This window comes from Drosophila rhopaloa, unplaced genomic scaffold (genome assembly GCF_018152115.1).
Source record: "Drosophila rhopaloa isolate 14029-0021.01 unplaced genomic scaffold, ASM1815211v1 contig_150, whole genome shotgun sequence".
Lineage (NCBI taxonomy): Eukaryota > Metazoa > Arthropoda > Insecta > Diptera > Drosophilidae > Drosophila > Drosophila rhopaloa.
In genome coordinates, this window is record NW_025335029.1 from 2049080 (window position 1) to 2069548 (window position 20469).

Sequence of the window (20469 nt, forward strand, 5' to 3'; positions counted from 1 at the left end):
CATTAATTAGCCACTAACCTAGAGCCAAGCGCAATAATTTTTTAGCAAATCCTTGAACTAGTTCTGTGCCTAGAGCAAAACCAAGCTAGTGCCAAAAATAAGTCATGTGAACCGTACAAAAATTCGACCGTCAACGAAATAAACAGCAAACTCGAACTCGGCAACAGCAATGAAATGAAATCGAAATAAATAAAAAGAAAAACAAAGAGAAAAAAAAGCAAACCAACAAATTTCGAATTGTTTATAATAAAAATGACCGTGTGCTATTTAAGCGACGGCGACTGCGCTGCCGCTTGGGTTGCCTTATCTTTCAAGGAAAATTAAAATAAAACGCACACGCCGAAAAAAAAAAAACAAAAAAAAAACAGAGAGGGCCGCTGATGAACAATTTACAGTTATAAAACAAGAGCGACTGACCTAGAAAACGCCACGAAATCATAATTTATTTTTTGTTTATAAAAAATCACGAAGAAGCGACTACTTTCCCTTTTTGAAAATGAAAAAAAAAATAATTGGCGGCCATTTCGAAACACTTTCTTTTTCATTTCATTTCGTTTCGTTACATTTCGTCTGCTTTCATAATTTCTTTGCCAGTAGTAATAGGCGCCATTTTGTTGGTGTTTTTTGATGCTTTTTTTTTGTTATTGGGTTTTCTTTTTTGGTATTGCAAAGACACGAAAATAACGCAAGAAATGAAAACGAAACCGAAATTTAGCGCACACAAGCGCCCCCCTCGAAAAAGTCAAATAAAATACGTCCCAACTCAGCTCAGTTCATTGACCGTCGCTGACGTGCAGGAAAACTGGGTCACCATGGACAGCGCAGCCGCTGCGCAGCGGCAGAGCAGCGGCAGCGCGGCAGTGAAGGTGTTTGCGCCTGTGTGCGTAGCTTCGTATCTGTGTGAGCGCCGATAGTAAACAACGAACAATGTGCACAACACTCGTCGTCGCTTAATTTTGCTGCTCATTTTGCATTTGATTTTGCGGATTTACTTGCAAATTTATTAGTTCACCGTGGGTTGGCCACAAAAAAAATTAAATAAAATAAAGAATAGAAACAATATATCGTTGGACTCGCTATATATGCTTATTTTCTATATATTTATTTGTGGTCGCGCAGTGCTTTTCTTTATTAGCTAGCTGGCACATGCACATGCACACATGCTGGCTTTTAATTGAAATGAACTTAAATTAGCGCGAGGTTAGGCAAATTGAAAGTAAATATGCAACACGAACGAGGCGCAGGCGAGAATCGAGATAAAGCCTGCGAAAAAGGGGTAAGGCGAAGGGGTGGAGGTCGGTTAAAATGTTTGGAGATTAGTCAAACATTTGGGTTATTTTGGTTTCTTAAATTTCAATTTTTATTGCAGCATTAATAATCAGCTATAAAGTTATTGCCGTTTAGTTTTAATATTAACAAACAAAGCACTTATAAAATAGGGTTTTTAAGATTCTCTGATAAAATTAATTGCTAAATTTATCTAAGGGACAATTTTTAAAAACTCTTGTTAATCTTCCGATCAAAATAAGTGTGAGGCAAATAGATAACCGCACCTAAAAGCAACATGTACAGTAGCAATTAGTTGCTGGTGTGTCCCAAAAGCACATAAAATAATCAAACAATTGTCAATTATCGAAGGCACAGCATTTTTTCTATATATACACATAAATATATAGAAACGAGCAACTACGACATGCTCGTTGTTGTTGTCGCAATCATTATTATTTTGAGGCTACACACACACACAGTAGCAGCAGCAACAGCAACAGCAACAGCAGCAGCAGCAACACCAACAACAACACCATGCATGTAGATTTCGCCTTGCCTCGCCGCTGCGAGTGTTTTGAACTTTATTCAGGTCAATTACAAATACATTAAAATGCCAGTGCTACACACAGATACTCATGGCAAGCTGTTGACTAAAATAATATTGGAGGCTACACAAAATTTACAATAACAACGAGAACAAGGCGGACAAGGAGAATAGTGGCCAAGGGGCCGATGTCGGGGGTTGCGGGTTGGGGGTTGGGGTTTTCGGGGTTGGGCCTTTGGTAGGAGTTGAACACTTGGAGCAGTTCAAGGAGCCTTCGAATCGGCTCATGAGAGTGGGCGCGTGAGTGGGCGGCGCTGAAACAGCTCACAGCTTACAGCTTCAAGTACAAAATGCTAATGATGACGATGTGGGTGAGGTTCTACAGTCAGTCGGTGGGGGACTCAAACGATACACTGAGGCTGTTCTAAAGAGCTGGTGAAGGTTTATGTGAGGCAATCGAAAAGATTGAACAGGCCAGTGCAGTAGTATTCGCCAATTGTATATCCATGTTTAAACTCGAATGTTTTGGTTAGTTTTATTAGTACTATTAAGATTCTTGGATTTTTCTATTTTTTTTTTTTGTTTCCACAAAATGCATAGATCAGAGCACATATAATACAACATCGTATGCTTAGCATTTATTTGAAAAGCTTGTATTTATAATTTTACAAACCAAATCCAATTCAATTTCATTTCTTTTGGTGTTTGATTGGTATGCCACTTTTTTGCCCAATTACTCTCCTGCTTTGACGCTTATACAATTACTTACTGTCCATAAGTGAAATCATTTCACGCGTGTCATCCATCACCAAAACCAAAAAAAAAAAAATAACAAAAATGGGAAAAAAGGGAAAAAAGACAGCCAAAAGAGAGCTGCGAAAAAATACTCCAAGAACGGCAGCTGTTTGACAACTTGAGTTTTTAGCCGCCTGCTGACGCTTCTTTTATTATATTTTGTTTTTCTTCGCTTTGGTTACATAAAGTTGCTGCCTGGCCTGCCTTGCCTTCACCTGCCTCACAAAAGGCAGCCACAAAAAAATTGTTAACGGTGAAATTGCAAAGAAAAGAGCGCCAAAAGCATCGAAAAAGAAAGAAGGCAAGAGCCACAAGAGTGGCAGCACAGCCAACGACGAACGTAACAAACTTGTTTTACACGAGACGACGCCAGCGTCGCCTACTACGCAAGTTGAACCTTCAAAAGGTTCATTTACCTCTCGCCACGAAGAGCGTTCGTTCGTCGTCTGGCAAACGAGCCGAGTTTATACATACATATATATTTCTGCTTTTTTTTGTTGTTTCTGTATTTTTCCCGGGGAGGAGCGGGCGAAATAAAAAATGTACTTTCGCTTTTTTCAATGCCTCGGCGCCAAAAACTAGTTTTCCAGCTCTCAAATCTCACGGAGAGCGCACGAGAGCAATATTGCAGCAATATTGCTGTTGGTGTTGCTGTTGCCGTTGGCTGGTGTTGCAGTTGCTGCTGCTGCTGCTTGTGTTGCTGCTTCGTCGTTTTGGGCCACAGTTAAACGACCGAGCCGCAGAGTTCAACGACTCTTGTAAAATTTCTCGAAGGTTTCGCATTGCAACATCCAACGAGCAGTCGCAACTTGTTCGAAGCTGCATTTGCATGCCGTCTCTATCTCTCTCTCTGCTCGCCTATGCCCCCTCTCTTTCGCGCACTGTGCTGAATGCTGTTCATTGCACTCGGCCTCGTTTCGTTTCGTTCGGCTGCAATTTTTGCACGACGTCAGAGGCTGAGCAAAATGCGAATTGCCCGTGGGGGCAGCAAGGGGTTAAAGCGAGGGGCCTGCAGTTTGTCGCCGAGTGCAGCGACTTCTATTTGGGTCAGGCACGGTCATTCGCCTCTGCCGCAGCGACGACAGCGACGGCATTGGCGCGCATTTATTCGAAAATGATTAGACACGAAATGGAATTATTTTTCGCGTATGCGTTTGAAGTCCGTTCGCTGGCGATGCGAACGCGAATACGAATACGAATGCATAGATGCAGATCAGCTTGACCCAATTTTCATTTGCAGGGGGAATATAATTTCTGAACTTGTAAACAAGTTGGCTATTTAATGGCATTTTTTCGAAGGAGAGTTGTAAAGGTCAGGGATTGGCGAAGAAGCTTGTCAGATCGATTACTCTAAATATATTAGAGAATTTTGATGGTGCTAAATATTTTTTGGTATAATAGGTTTATTTTCTAGAAAAAGTTAAAAGCTTATGTTCAATTTAAATTATAATTATGATTTGGTAATAATATTAATATTAATTTTGTAATACCTTTATCTAAGTGCAAAGTAACATATTACAAGATTTTAAAACTCTGCTTTTTTAAGTAACCTTACACATTACTTATACGCAGTGTGCTCCCAAATTAGCCTTTAAATACGCATACAACAATATTTTGTAATGCGACTGCCTTTGAATGCCTTTTGTTTAATTTTCGCCTTTTGTTCTCCACACTTCATCGATGAGAAATGAAACGAGGCACGACCTTTTCATGTAAAATTAATAATATGGCACAGGGTCTACTCTACCCTGAGCGATCAGAGCGATGTCAAGTGCTGTGCGCTAAATGCGCGGCGGCGACCTCCCCGACGTTTTTCATTGAGGCATTTTTCATGACCCACAAAAAGCCAACGACGGCGAAGGCTCCAAACCGAAAATAAATATAAAAATACTCGCTTATGCGGGGGCTTTCTTTTGTCTTGAGAAATTTCAAGAAACTTCCAAACAAACGCATGATGGCTTTATTATTATTATTATTATTTGGGGTTCACTTCGGCCCCTTTCTTTGGCATATCATTTCTTTTGTGTGCCCCCTTTTATTTGTCCGTGTGGCTCTTTCCACACGCTTCGATCGCGTTGTAAACAACTTACGCAAGGAAACCAAAAACCAAAGCAACAACAATTGTGTCGCTTATGTGACTTTACGTAAAGCCATCCAGAGGTGTCTGTGAATCACCTTTGCTATACCCCAAAACCGAAAGTAGGCCTACCTCGCCGCACTCTTCTCCACCTTTCTCCGCTTTGGGAGTGCAATGAACTCGGCTGTCTCGCAAACAACAAGTTTGGTTTTCGGCTTTCGTTTATTATTTCCCCGTAATTCAGGAAGTCAGGCGCACTAATGCCCAAACAATAACAAGAAATCATAAACAATTCGAGTTTAGAAAGCAACTTGATACAAGGCACTTGGGATGGCACGGTAAAAAATGGGGCTAGCGTCACTTCGTCTTGTCGCAGTGAAAGTGAAACTTGTTAATTGGCTTTTAATTGCCGGCATTATTGTGAATGTCAATTATGACCGAAGCGATGCTATTGAACTGGTTTCCTCTCGAACCGCCGAAGTGTCTTATATAAGTTTTGCATTGTGAATGAGAGATGAGAAATTAATAATTATAAAATGTATTACGATTTAATATTTAAAGATTTTAATTAGAGATTCCAAATATTTTAAACAAAAATAGAGTTTGAGCAGTAAGAAGTTACAATAATGGAAGTAATTATATATGAACCAATTAAATTACCGGCCTGTTATCACATCGCAATAGTTTCGTTTTTTGGGCCACCTTCGCCCCAGTTAAATCCAGTTGTCTCTCTGTCTTTCCGCCTTTTTGTGTTTTCGGTCTTTAGCCCCAATCTTCGCGGCGTTATGCAACCTTTATAGGCCTACTACCCAACACTGTTGACCAATCAACTCGCTTGCATTTCCATGGCACGCACGAAAATTTCTACCCGAAAAAACGGAGCCAAACAACTTTCACTTTTACTTTCGTCGCATCGCCGGAATGATTATTAAATGTTGTCCGTCGTCGTCGTTTGTTACGTTTTTGTGGCCTCATTCGGGCAACTAGGTTCATTGACCAGTGGTGTGGTGTTGGGGTAAACCGAACCGACTCGATGACAAAGCCAGAGTTTGGATAAACAAACTATCTGGAACACTCACGTCAGTTCGTAGTGATCGGAGTGAGTCAGCTCTGGCGGCAGCGAAATCTGCATTTAAATGCAAACTCAATGCTTAACCCTCGACAAGCAGACGGGGCCAGTGGTGTCGTAAATTATCCACTCAGGCGTGAAGTCATCAAGTTTGATTTAACAATCTCATTACTTGTCCCAGCCTCCAGTCTAGATTTTCCACCTGTCAACGTAACGTATGCGCAATGTTCAGCAAACATCACTCATACGCACCGTGAAAAATGGCCTAGTGCAAAAAATTCCAAATGACAAGTATGGACAAAGCTTTCCGAAAGCTTGCACAACTCAACATCATTTGCTCTTCCGTGGTGAAAAGCTCTTAAGCTTAAGAGTTCTAAAGAGAGTGTATTGCTCTTAATATCTCTCTTCCGAGTTTGTTGAACTTTTCCGAGCTGATGAAGATGGTATCCAAGAAAAGAGAGATACAAGCACAGATAAGCGTCCTTAAAAATAAAGAGCTGGGACAAGCTTATCAGTGCTTGAACTTGCTTTGTTTGTGGGGTGGGTCATTGTTTCAATAAGTTAAAAAACAATTACAAAAGGTATTATTGGGATAAAGGAAAGAAAATATATACTAAAGAATGCAAAATTTTTTCACAATATTTAAGCTTAAATGAGATCAAATGGTCTAAGTATTCAAATTTAAGGTTAAAAGGGAAATTATTTGGAAAAGTATAAAAAAGGCTGAAAATAAAATCCAGAATTTGTATTCAAAATGTTATATTCATTGTCATACAATTAAATATTATTATTAGTATTATAAATTTTAATCAAAACGAATTACATACCTTATCACTGACTCAGCTCTCTTATAATGGTTTGTTGCCCCCGCACAATAACAAAGGTTGCTCATTGGGAAAGAGCTTTTCCCGCTCTTAAGTCCGCTCTAAAACTCTCTTTCGACCGCTCCGTTGGTCGTTGCCTCAGCGGCTTTTTTTTGCCTGTGTGTTTTGTGCGGCGTTTTCAGTTTTCTGCCTCTGTTTTGGAGCTCAGTCGCCGTCGCAGTCGCCGCAGTTGAGGTTCGCTCTCCTCTCCTCGATTTGCCCGATACGATACCACATACCATATACCATACCTCTGGGTATATTCGTAACGCGCTTTGGCTTTTACAGTTAGTCGCGTTCGAGACCTTGTCGAGTTTTGTCATATTAGCCAGCGATCCGCGGGATCCGAAATAAGCCAAGAATAACGCGAGTGCCGCAGTTGCCCCAACTAACTAAACCAATATTTAAAGGGCAATCATTATTTAAATTATTAATTATTAATTAAATTCAACAAAATGCTGGTTAAAGCCAATCAATGTTAAATGCAGTTGTTAATTTGAAGAAAAGTCGACCAAGTCTCCCCAAACACTCAACACCCACTACTCGTCTGTCTGGATTACGCGCCTAAAATGATAACCAACCAAACCAACACCAACCACTAATTTATTTGCTAAATATTCCAAAAATTAAATCAATGTGAAAAGCAAGCAAACAAAGTTCCTCTCACAACAAAACAGCAGTTAATTAAAAAAATATTTAAACGAGATTAAGTGCAAATAAGATAACAACAAGTTTCTCAAACAAATATCCATGTACCTGAGTACCAACCAAAAAGCTGTGTGTGTGCCAAAAAACCAAGAAGAGTTATCCAAAAAAAATATTTAATGAGCGAGCTCAACTGAGTGGTTGATGTGCCCCCAAAGGGAAAACAACAAGTGACCAAGTCAAGATATTTCGTCAAAATAAACCCAAAAAACAAGCACAGAAAACAGAAAAATGGGCGAAGAACTGCCGATATTGAAGGGCATACTTAAAGGCAACGTCAACTATCACAATGCGCGTAAGTTAACCGATCCGAAAGTCGCACAAGAGTTAGAAAGTGAAAGAGCCAAGCCAATTTCCCTAAGCCGTCTGACACAGATTTGGCTAGAAAAAAGAGTTGAACAAAATTAAAATAACACCCAGCTTTCGGTTTCCAAAAAAAAAAAAAAAAAGCGAAAAAAAACTCCCAGAGAAATGCAGGCGTTCTGAGATTCTCCACTTTTGATTCGCTTTTTGTTTACCTTTTTTTTTTATATTTCTCCCGTCGATGCCTCCAAACAAATAGCAACAACCAAAAGCGAGCGCCATTGAAGTGGTGACCTCGTTTATAAACATACAATAATTTTTTTCTTTGCCGCGGAAGAGCTTTAAACTTGAATCGAAACTGCGGCGAAGGCAGCGTTGCGTTGCGTTGCTTTGCTATTTTCTAAAAGCAAAATAAAAAGAGCCGAAACGAAAGAGCGGAGCAACAATATCGCATGTTTGACCAACTTTTTCAGTCTCTCCGCATGGGAAAGTTGGACGATGCGGCGCGTCGCTCTAATTTCTACGCGCAGTCCGCCGTTGCGCCTGCGCAGACTTCATTTTCCATTTCGTTTGACCTGAATTTCGCTGCGCGCCAAGTGGGTCACACTCTCTCGCTGGCTGCTGGAAAAAGCAGTGAAAAATCAGTAATAGAGTGCCTGTTTCACTTTTGCGATCGAGCCGGAGTGAAATTGTGCGAGTAGAAATTTCTTTTGACATTGAAAAGTTGGCCAAACATTTGTCAGATTTTGTCTGATGGTTGCAAATTGCTTTCTGGCTTTAGAAAAATAATATAAATAGCTCTAAATGGGCTTAAAAATATATTGAATGGGCTGTAAAAGGCTTTGGAAAAGAAAAGAAATTGGGTTAAATAGCTTTAAGTGAGCTGATAAATAAGTTGTATAAATAAATCATGTACTTTTGACTATTTAAAAATATAAAATAAATCATTTAGTTTTTGCAATTGTTTGGTCTTAAAATGTCTTTTGATCTGTTGCAAATCTTCTTCTCAATTGGCGCACCCACAATTCGACCGACTTTTGTCGATGCCCGTTTCTTGCACTCTCCTCTTTATTTCACTCCTAGTGCGAAAAACGTGACCGCAAACGTGCCTGATTTGTTGTTCCCCTCGTTGGTGAAATGTGAAAGTTCACCCACATACAAATTTTTCGGTTGCGGCCAAAGGCAGAAATTAAAAATCTAAAAAAAGAGAAAGTGTAACAGGGGGGAGAAGACCAACGAACGAAGACTGAAGACTGTAGACTGACAGATCAGCGGCAGCTGAGGCAATGACCCACTTCGAAGGGCAGTAAATTGCAGGGGAAAACGGACAACTTCCTGCGTGACAACAGGACAACGGCAACAGATGTCTGTTGCACCTGTTTTCTGCGTGCAATGAAGTGTGTAATTGATGGGGAACCATAATTTTATGCTCAAGTTTAAGTTGAAGTTTAAGTTTAAGCACCGCTTACAAGGCCGAAAACTAACCGAAATTTCCGTCGCTTCTTTCCCATTGCAGCTGTGCGTTTTGGACGCGTGCCGAAGCGCGAAAAGGCGCGTATTTTGGCGGCCATGCAACAGAGCACCCAGAATCGCGGCCAGCAAAGAGCCCTAGCCACCGAGCTGGACGACCAGCCACGCCTCCTCGCCGCCGTGCTGCGCGCCCACCTCGAGACCTGCGAGTTCACCAAGGAGAAGGTCTCGGCGATGCGGCAGCGGGCGCGGGATTGCCCCTCCTACTCCATGCCCACACTTCTGGTGAGTTGTACTTTGAATTTATTATAAATTATTAAGGCTAAAGTAGTCTAATGAGTATAGGAAACTAGTTAAAAATATAGGAAACAAGCTAGAAACTTCAAATAAAACATGTATTTTACATTGAAAACCAAAGATAGATAGGTGATCCGATTTATTTTAATATCTTACAATATTATTGGTACATAAATCTATGTTCTAGTAAATTCACCTTTAGTGACTTCCCAAATAAATTTATTTATTACCGAATTTAAAATTAATTATTTACAAAAATCTGGATTGAATTATAGCAAACATATGTTGCAGACTTTTTCCAATACCATTTAGGGTAGTATCATAAATAACAATTGGCCATAAAATGATGAAAATGCCAACAGCCCTATGTCTATCAATACAATCTATATTAATAGTCCGCCAAAGGTTACGGTGTAGGCGAAGTCACATTTCCGGGCCGCCGACTTCTGTTGACATGCATAGATCAGCGACAACAATAGCAATAACAAAAGCAATGGCAATAGCAATAACAAACGTAGACTAGCTAGTCACTGGTTACTGGTTACTGGTTACTGCCTACTACTGCCGGCGTTAGTCATGCGCCAAGGTGAACCTGTTTGCACGATTCTAAACCAGGAAATCGCGGGCCACACGTTCGTCTGCTGAGTCTTCGACTCTGCGGCGATTCTTGTGGGGCCTCCAAACGTGGCCATTGAAGTGGCAAGTTTGGGGTCAAGTTCTTGACGAAAAGCTCGTCAATGTCAGGTTTATGACAGCCAAATGATGAATGCCAGCAGCTATCGTTTATTTAGTTTTGTAAATTCCATTTACTGTTTATTTTACAATCGACGTCACTGTGTGTTTTTTTTTGGGGTCAGAGGAAATGGATTGGGTTATACAGAAATATAGGAAGTAATGATGGGGCGTTGAAAAAAAATACCCAAAAAAAAAAACACATACCACAACCAAATGCGATAAAGAAAAGTGCTTTATAAAATATAAAAAAAAAAACGTGTCCCGGCTCTCGGCAACAACAAAGTACACAAACAAAGTTCTAAAGCTCAAGGTCAAGCGTAGCGTCATTATTAATGAAAGCACACTGCTATCGCGGGGGGTGGGAAAGAGAGGGATAGCACAGGATTAGAAAGAGATGGGTAGGGTGGGCCAGACACATGCGTTGTCCATTTAAATAAATTATTATTAAAATATTTAAAAGCGAACATGAGCACATACAAAATGCGACAAGCGAGCAAAAAAAAAGAAATTGGGAAAAACAGCGGGACAAAGTCAGAGTCAAGTGCAAGGCTAAAAAAGTTAAAATTTGATTTGGTGATTTCGAGAAGAAAGAAATCAAATGCGATCGGCAGTTCAAGAAGTGCCATAAAGAACACACACACACACATACACACATATTTGTGTGTATTGTAGACTAGCTCGACGACGACCAACGACCTTGGGGCGAGTTATTTTTTAACCTTGGAATGAATGAAATGAGCGGCTACGACGACGACGGCACTTCCCTCTCTTTCTCTGTTTGCAGTTGATATTTCCACTATATATGAGTAAACAATAATGGCACTAAAAAATATGCATAAAATGTCATGAGCATGAGGAAGCGAATGCCAGACAAACGGCGTCACAAAAATGCAATATATTCTATAATATACACCATATATAAAGCGACAGCGAGAGCAATCTGTAAAATTGTCAGGTGGTTCATTAGGAAGCGTCGTAATGCGCGAAAGTCGGCAATTCAGTTTATGACGGAAGGCGGAAGATTCGACGGCGGTGCAAGGTGAGGTTAAGTCGCACCGATCTCGGACTGCGATCGCCCATAAGAAATAGAATACCGGTATAAATAGAAAATTCCTCTAGCCAAACGATTAGCCCTAGAGATTATTCAATACCGCTGTCCATATCAGCCGGTACAAGAATTCTGGGAATTATTTTTGGCAAAAACACAAGCACTACTAACGCCAATTGAAGGTCGCTTCTTGTGATCTTGTGATACGGGAAAGGAAATTCGCGGGGGGATAACCGCCCAGTCATAAATAGCCCCAGTACACACACACACTCACTCATTAGTGTTTTCGCAAACTATTTCCGCTTTTGCGCAAATAAGAAATATTTTCGAAACGAAAAATCAAATGATACGACGACCTTAAAGCGCCGGCAAAAAGAAAATGTGTGCGGGGAAAATCTGCTTGCCGGTTGCCGGCTGCTAGTTTTCCCTCTCTCTTTTATGCGAGCCAATTTCATTCTATTGTATAGCTTTTTCCTTTTCTTTTCGTTCTTTTTTTTTTGCGCACAAATAAAACACATTTTCAAGGTTAATCAGACGAAAATCGAAGCTCCCAACGGGGGAGATGAAAAAAAAAGAAGAATCCACGGCAGACAGCACAACGTGTGCTTATTGAAACAGAACGAAACAAATAAAAAGCAAAAACACACATGAAATCAAACGTAAATTAAAAATCAAGTTGCTGAAAACAATGGTGGGTAGTTGCGATGATGGGTGGTTGATGGTGGGTGGCCAAGGGGGGTTGGGCGGTGGGTGGCACGTTCTCTGTCTGGGGCACTTGGCGCATGTTCATGTAACTCAAATCCCGGAAAGCCAAATGGCGAAATAACATGAACATTCGCATTCGCTTAGCTTAGACTCGGAATAAAATGCTCCCCCTTTTTGCAACCATCCCTCTAGCACAAAAAAAAACACGCGCCGTAAGCAGGAAAAAGAGAAGCAACTATAGTAACAGCACACAATCCGGAACCTTGAACTCTAGTTCGTCGACCTTGGCTGCTAATGTCAGCAGCAAAAGCTCTTAACAATACTATAAGTTTTGGGGGAGGGTGGGTTGGGGAAAGCGTGAGCAGCCCCTAGAAACTAATACCAGAGAAAAACTAACAGCCAGCTGACGTAGTGGAAGCTTTTCCCCAACGTTCTTCCCTCCTTTTTTTTTTTTTTCTTTTTTTTTGGTTTTGTAAAAAGCTTCCAGCGGTGTTTAAGGAAATGCGACATTTGTAGAGGGAGACGGCAGATAGCTGGTGTGCGGTGGGCGTGCGGAAGTACAAATAGTTATTATTATTGATTTAAATGAGTGGGCCAGGAGCGGGGTGGGGGGAGGTTCGCTGACCTTCGCGTGTGAAATAAGCGATGACGTGATGGGGGTGCGGGGAAAAACTGGCCAAGCAACAGTTACAGGAAAAGTTTACCATTCAGACTGACAGCAGCGATAGCATTTGACTTAAGTTTTATATGCAAAGCAACTTTTTCGATAGTATTTTTATAGGGTAGTATAAGGAAAAGGTATTGGATTGCCTAATAAAAACTACTCTTTAAAATACGCTAGAAATATAATATAGCAGATAGTGGAACAGTATTTTTTTGGATAACATATTTAAGTTTCCTAGTCTTGGAATCCCTAATAAAAACTATAAATTATTATACCAGATAGGAAGATAGTTTTTTATTTAAATAACTTATTTAAGATCTCTATTTTCTTAGTAACCCTTTTTAACCTTTCACCCCTTTCTTCCCTATCATTGCAGGCCTGTCCATTGAACCCCGCCCCTGAACTGCAATCGGAGCAGGAGTTCTCGCAGCGTTTCGCCCACGTGATTCGCGGCGTGATCGACTTTGCCGGCATGATTCCCGGCTTCCAGCTGCTCACCCAGGATGATAAGTTCACGCTTTTGAAGGCGGGACTCTTCGATGCGCTGTTTGTGCGCCTGATCTGCATGTTTGATTCGTCGATAAACTCGATCATTTGCCTGAATGGCCAGGTGATGCGACGGGATGCGATCCAGAATGGAGCCAATGCCCGCTTCCTGGTGGACTCCACCTTCAATTTTGCGGAGCGCATGAACTCGATGAACCTGACAGATGCCGAGATCGGTCTGTTCTGCGCCATCGTACTGATCACCCCGGATCGTCCGGGTCTGCGCAACCTGGAACTGATCGAGAAGATGTACTCGCGCCTCAAGGGCTGTCTGCAGTACATTGTGGCCCAGAACAGGCCCGATCAGCCGGAGTTCCTGGCCAAGCTGCTGGAGACCATGCCCGACTTGCGCACCCTGAGCACCCTGCACACCGAGAAGCTGGTCGTATTCCGCACCGAGCACAAGGAGCTGCTGCGCCAGCAGATGTGGTCCATGGAGGATGGCAACAACAGCGATGGGCAGCAGAACAAGTCGCCCACGGGCAGTTGGGCCGATGCCATGGACGTGGAGGCGGCCAAGAGTCCGCTGGGCTCGGTGTCGAGCAGCGAGTCGGCGGATCTGGACTACGGCAGTCCGAGCAGTTCGCAGCCGCAGGGCATGTCCCTGCCCTCGCCGCCGCAGCAACAGCCCTCGGCGCTGGCCAGTTCCGCTCCCCTGCTGGCGGCCACCCTCTCCGGCGGATGCCCCCTGAGGAACAGGGCCAATTCCGGTTCCAGTGGTGACTCCGGGGCCGCTGACATGGACATTGTCGGCTCGCATGCACATCTCACCCAGAATGGGCTGACAATCACGCCGATTGTTCGACACCACCAGCAGCAGCAGCAGCAGCAACAGCAGCAGCAACAACAGCATCAGCAGCAACAACAGCAGCAGCAACAGCAAATGCACCACCAGCAGCACCCACAATTGCACCACCATTTGACAGCCGGAGCAGCCCGCTACAGGAAACTGGATTCACCCACGGATTCGGGCATTGAGTCGGGCAACGAGAAGAACGAATGCAAGGCCGTTAGTTCGGGAGGCAGTTCCTCCTGCTCGAGTCCGCGATCCAGTGTGGACGATGCCCTGGACTGCAGTGATGCCGCCGGCAATCAGGCCCAAGTGGTGCAGCATCCCCAGCTGAGTGTGGTGGCCGTGTCGCCCGTCCGCTCGCCCCAACCCTCGAGCAGTGGCCATCTGAAGCGGCAGATTGTGGAGGACATGCCGGTGCTGAAGCGCGTGCTGCAGGCTCCGCCACTTTACGACACCAACTCGCTGATGGACGAGGCCTACAAGCCGCACAAGAAGTTCCGGGCTTTGAGGCATCGCGAGTTCGAGACCGCCGAGGCGGATGCCAGCAGTTCCACATCCGGTTCGAATAGCCTCAGTGCGGGCAGTCCGCGGCAGAGTCCGGTGCCCAACAGTGTGGCCACGCCCCCGCCCTCGGTGGTGGGCAGCGCCGCCGCCTCCGCCGCCCTAGGAAATCCCGCCCAGAGCCAACTGCACATGCATTTGACACGCAGCAGTCCCAAGGCCTCGATGGCCAGCTCACACTCGGTGTTGGCCAAGTCCCTGATGGCCGAGCCCCGCATGACGCCGGAGCAGATGAAGCGCAGCGACATCATCCAGAACTACTTGAAGCGCGAGAACAGCACGGCGGCCAGCAGCACCACCAACGGTGTGGGCAACCGCAGTCCCAGCAGCAGTTCCACACCGCCGCCGGTGGGCCAGAATCAACAGCGATGGGGCAGCAGCTCGGTGATCACCACCACCTGCCAGCAGCGCCAGCAGTCCGTCTCGCCGCACAGCAATGGCTCCAGCTCCAGCTCGAGCTCCAGCTCCAGCTCCAGTTCGTCCTCCTCCTCCACATCCTCCAACTGCAGCTCCAGTTCGGCCGGCAGCTGCCAGTATTTCCAGTCGCCGCACTCGACGAGCAACGGGACCAGTGCCCCGGCGAGCTCCAGTTCGGGATCGGGTGCCGTCGCACCGATGCTGGAACTCCAGGTGGACATTGCCGACTCGGCGCAGCCGCTCAATCTGTCCAAGAAATCGCCGACGCCGCCGCCCAGCAAGCTGCACGCTCTGGTGGCCGCCGCCAATGCCGTTCAGCGGTATCCCACACTGTCCGCCGATGTCACGGTGACCGCCTCGAATGGTCCGCCATCGGCGGCGGCGAGTCCTGCGCCCAGCAGCAGTCCGCCGGCGAGTGTGAGATCGGGATCGGTATCGGGATCGGGATCACCCAATCCCGGACTGACCACCGCCGTGCACAAGGTCAAGCTGGAGGCGTAAGGGTGGTTACACAAGGAGCAGGAGAAGGAGAAGGACAAGGAGAAGTGCGAGAGACAGAGACTGGGAGTGGCAGTTCAGCGAAGGAAGCAGGATCACTGGGATCGGCGGGAGTTGAATTAAATTATTTTACCTTTTAATTGAGCCGTGTACAAAGTTTCAAAGCAAAACCAACATGCATGCAATTTAAAACAACAACAAAAAAACTAATATTTAAAGCAACAACAAACAAAACAACTACAAGTTATTAATTTAAAACAAACAAAACAAGAAAAAAACCCAAGCTTGAATGGTATTACAAAAGAAAAAAAAAGAAAACCAGAAAAAAACATAAATATATTTTAGCAGTTAAACTTTAAAGTAGCAAGCAGGCAAACAAAAACAAGGCAGCGCTCTGATTTTGCATTGACTTTTCTTCAGCTGCTACCCACAAGCCCCCCATACACCCCCCAAACCCCCCAACACCCCTCACGCCACCCGTCTATCGACCCCTAATTGTTTTATAAGTTTTAAGCTCTTGTTGTACATATTAATTACGTTTATGAGTAACTATGTTTAGCGCTTTAGTTGTAGGTGGAGCAAAACTACTTTGCTTTTTTTGGATGTTTTTTGAAAAAACTGCAAATTATTATTATTAAATTTTTAAATACCTAAAAAAAAACAAAACAATGTGTGTGAAATTTTTTATTGTGCGATCTCCAAGCAGAATTGAAGTGCAGTTTGCAACAAATTTTAACTACGATTAAGTTGATAACGATTCATTTTTTATGAATTTAACTAATATTATGAATTTGTTATAGTTTTCCACCCTTCTATCGATCTTTCTGTCTGCCTATCTGTCAACTATCCGCGTTCCTCATTTCTCCTTTGGCACAAATCTCTTTTCTATGCTAAAGAATCAAGTGGAATAAATATTGTTTTCTAATTTTAAAACTACCACAAAAAATACAATTAAAATAAACACGAAATGAATGAAAATCAAACAAAATGCTTAAAGTTTTAGCAGAAAGCAGTAAGACGATGATGAAGCAGAAAAACCCAACGTTAAATATATCTGTTGTGTACATAGTTAAATGTTAAATTAAACACAAAAACATATTTAAAGTACATATAAATACACATAATTATTAATGAAGAAACCTATGCTTAAAAGATTCAATGATTGATTGGCGTCTTAGAAAACCAAGCAAAAAATACAAAAAAAAACAAACAGAAATTATGATATATTATTTAAACGTAAAGTATACATTTATATTACAGAAAAACAAAAAGAGAAAACTTGCGGTAGCAACAAAACTATTATATTAATTACATTTTAATTATGATGTACTATTATGATTATTAATTATTATGATTAATTAATTACGATTTTTATGCTTAGACAAACCAACAACAAAAAACAAAGATGCAAAAAAAAAAAAAAAAACAAAAAACAAACAAAAAATTACACTGGCGCAGAAATTTGTATTGTCAAATCAATAAAAAATTTGTTTAAAAATTTCAAAAAAAAACCTCTTAAGTTTTTTCATTTCAATTTTCTTTTTCAGTTCAACCATTTTCCTATTTTCAGTTTTTGGTTACTTTGTTTTGGAGTGGTAAGATTTATTGTTTCAGTTGGTTTATTTTTCTTTTTGACTACCGTGCTGTAAAAAATATTCACAAAATTATATCTAAAGTATTTATATTAGAATTAAATCAACAACAATTTTATGTGTATAAATGAGCCACAAGGAAAATGTGTAAAACAAAAGAATCCTCAACGTTGGCGGAGGAAATTCGAAGAGGAGCGAAAATCTACAAGAAATATTATATTCTTTTAAAATTTATGCAGCGTAAGGAAGCGTTGGTTCCACCAAAAACCACGAAAATTAACAAAGATATCACACTTCAATAATTGACTCTATATATACACACAAGCATATGTACGTAGATGAAACGATTTTGGTGTCTGTGTGTATGTATGTAGGTGTATGTAACATTGTCCGTAACTTTTAGCCAGAAAAAACCACAACCAAATATTGTAATTGTGTAACTAAAAGTGAATATTTTATGTAAAAACTATCTCAGCATTGGGCGATGAGTAAGATGGGTGTTTATGGTGGTCACGATGATGATAATGGTGATGGATTCTGATAGGGAAATCCAACCGAACGACGGCAGCGACAACTGAAACAATGAAATTGCGACAATTAAGCGTAACGTAACGTAAAAGTATATGTAAAACGTATCCGTAAACAGCCGTAAGAGTTTAACGTAACGTAATAGCAACTAAAACATTGAAATGAATAATGCAACTTTGAGGCAACTCCAGCTGAGGCATATGAAATACCGTATAAATAATATCTATTAATATATATATACACACATGAATATATTTTCAAGGAAAGTCACAAGACAAATTGCGGCAAAAAAGAGTTTTTAAACATGAGAATTTGGCAAAAATGGTAAAAAACAAAAAATGTGAAAATTGAGACAGCGAGAAAGTGCGGAAGTATGCAAGAAAACGAAAAAATGTTTTGACAATTGATTAAATCTCCATAAAAATAAAAAAAATTAACAGCAGAAATTTGTATTTGTGAAATAACATAATATTACAGTTTGTTTTAAATGGAACCACAATGAAAAACCCCCCAGAATGGAATATGTGAATAAAATATTGAAAATAAGTATTTAAAATATATCAACAAAAATTATGAAAAAGAATCGCATGTGTTTTTATTTGACTTTGGGAGGTTTTAAAAAGCAAATGGAAAATGGAACACTCTCTGGTTATTAAAAGTACTGTTGACAGTACTTTTCTTGTTCTAAGCTTTTGACCAGCTGTATGCTTTGGACAGCAATATTTCCAGCTGCTCCTGGGTAGAAAACTACAAAAAGTTAGATTTTTCAGCTAATTATGCCGATTGATTGGATGTGTTATAACGAACTCAATGGGGTATGACACTCCAACATTTGACAATTATCTACCAGGGGTTTCATAAAAAAACCGAAACCCAAGTTGATTTTTATTCAAAATCTGATGACTATATATCCTAAAGTTGTTATATATCTTTCATACTGGTTTTATGCAGCTTATTTGCACAGGGTAAAATATATTAACATAAAATTTTCAGAAGGCACTTAAGTGACGTTCGATCATTTAAGCATTCCCCTCAATTTGAAATCACCGAAGTACTCTTTTTTTTCTTTGACTGTAGACGTTTATAATAGTAGCACCCATTCTAAGTAACCCTTGGTTATTTACTCATCGTTTCCGCCCCTCCCCATCTGCCGATCGCACATCCCCACATTCATAGACGCCCAAAGCCTATCGCACTCACATTCGACTCTTTGCGGTTGCCGCTTCTTCTTTCGCCCCGAGAATAGCGATTATTTTCAATGTCGCGCCTGTCTGTCCTAAGCTTTTGTTGGTTTTGGGCGTGTCTGTGTGTGTGTGTTTTGAAATTTTGCCCGTGACCTTGAGCCGATAAGAGTCGCGAAATGAATTTGCCGAAATAATCAAATCAACTTTGTTGTAGCGGACGGGGTGGCCCTAACTGGTTAAAGCGTCTGGGCAGCGTGAGTGCCGCGTGTAGATAACAATAGTCGATGCCAGCGATAGGCAGACACTCATACTCATACTCATACTCATCCCACCCCCCAGCACCGCCCACCGCCCACCACTCAGAAAAACACCGATAAGAGCAGCTAAAACGTGTGAGGGTATTCTAATTTTAAGTGTGCAGGAGAGAGAGCCACTTGTACACACACACACTTCGTTATCTTCAAAGTCAATGTCAAAGCCAAGTGAGATGAGGTGGGAAAGGGGGAGGTGGCGGGTCACAGGCGGAATTGGAATCAGAAAAAGAAACTTGAAGAGCGCAACAAATTAACTTAGTGTGGGCACGGTGGCGTATGAGTAATGAGTGACAGGCGACAAGTGACAAGCAGGAAATGCAGCAGTGCACTGCACTTTCGGGGGTTGGGTTACTAGGGAATCAATCAATGGAAGCTCTTCTTGGTCACTGATTTGACATTCAAATGGTTGATACTTTATTTGGCTTTCTTATGTGGAAATAAGTTCATTTGGCAAGAGTTTTAAGGTTGTGCAGGACAAATTAAGCTACAAATGATCATTGAAGATCATTGGTACTTTTAAATATATTTCATTCAAATTATTTTCAAGCATTGGAAAACAGATTGCCAAATAATTATATTTTACAGTTTTAACAAAAAATATTTATTTTATAATATTGTATATAATGTTGATATAAAAAGGATTATTTGGAAAATTGTTAAAGAAAACACCCAACAAAAAAATATTTATAAATATCAAAATCACTTAAAATAATTAAAATTTTAGGACAACAATCAATATTTTAATTAAATTAAAAACTATCAATTGAAAAAAGCTGTAGTAAGAGGTTTTCAAAATTATATGCAAACGTTTAACAAAAAATTAGAACACTTAATTGCCAGAAAAAAAATGATTAAATATTAATTTTTAATATTATAGATCATTCCCGTGTCCACGCTTTCAATTGTTAAAATTAGTATACGGCTATTCGTAATCAAAAAATTATAGGGTGTATCCATTTCGTTGCCCTTATCCTTATATTTTTGGCAATTTTCTTTCGATATTTTTCGGCAATTTTTATTTGCGCATATTTCACCTTGAAATAAAACAAGCCTCAAATAAATTGAGGCACAAACAACAACGGCAATAACAACTCGCGCGTAGAAGAAGCAGCGGCAGAGGGCAAATTCCAACGTGGGCAAAAAAAGAAGAATGAAACGAGAATAAATACACCCGCGGGATGGTGGCGGGGAATAAAACAAATATTCAAGGTTAGCTGATTAGACGAAATTAGCAAAAGTTCTAGCAGATGATTGAATGGGGGGAAAGAGACGGCGGCTTCGAAGGGAGTGGGAAAGAGAGAGGGCGACGCCTGATGAGAGCACGCGCTGAAATAAAAAACTCACGCAACGCGTTTGGCCGGTGCGTGTGGGGAGCTCCGCCCCCTTCCGCCCCCCGACCACCACCATCCACGCACCACCCCCTCTCTGCCCGACGAACTGTACGCGTGCGTACGCATGTGATTGCTATCCCTATCCCCCACTCGCTCACCCC

General features: G+C 41.7%; 1 protein-coding gene across 5 annotated transcripts in view; it reads left to right on the forward strand.

Annotated features, from left to right (window-relative positions):
* The window catches only part of LOC108052568 (ecdysone-induced protein 75B, isoforms C/D), a 109897-nt gene extending 94485 nt beyond the window's left edge, over positions 1 to 15412 (forward strand). For 4 of the 5 annotated variants that reach the window (XM_044456787.1, XM_044456788.1, XM_017134979.2 and 1 more), the window contains 2 exons: positions 9142 to 9380; positions 12921 to 15412. In XM_044456787.1, coding sequence (XP_044312722.1) covers positions 9142 to 9380; positions 12921 to 15362 — 2681 coding nt within the window. In that variant the 3' untranslated portion in view covers positions 15363 to 15412. Of the gene's footprint in view, positions 1 to 6582; positions 7618 to 9141; positions 9381 to 12920 lie in introns of those variants that run through there. The other variant, XM_017134980.2, reaches the window with a different exon arrangement.
* Positions 15413 to 20469: the final 5057 nt, after the last annotated feature.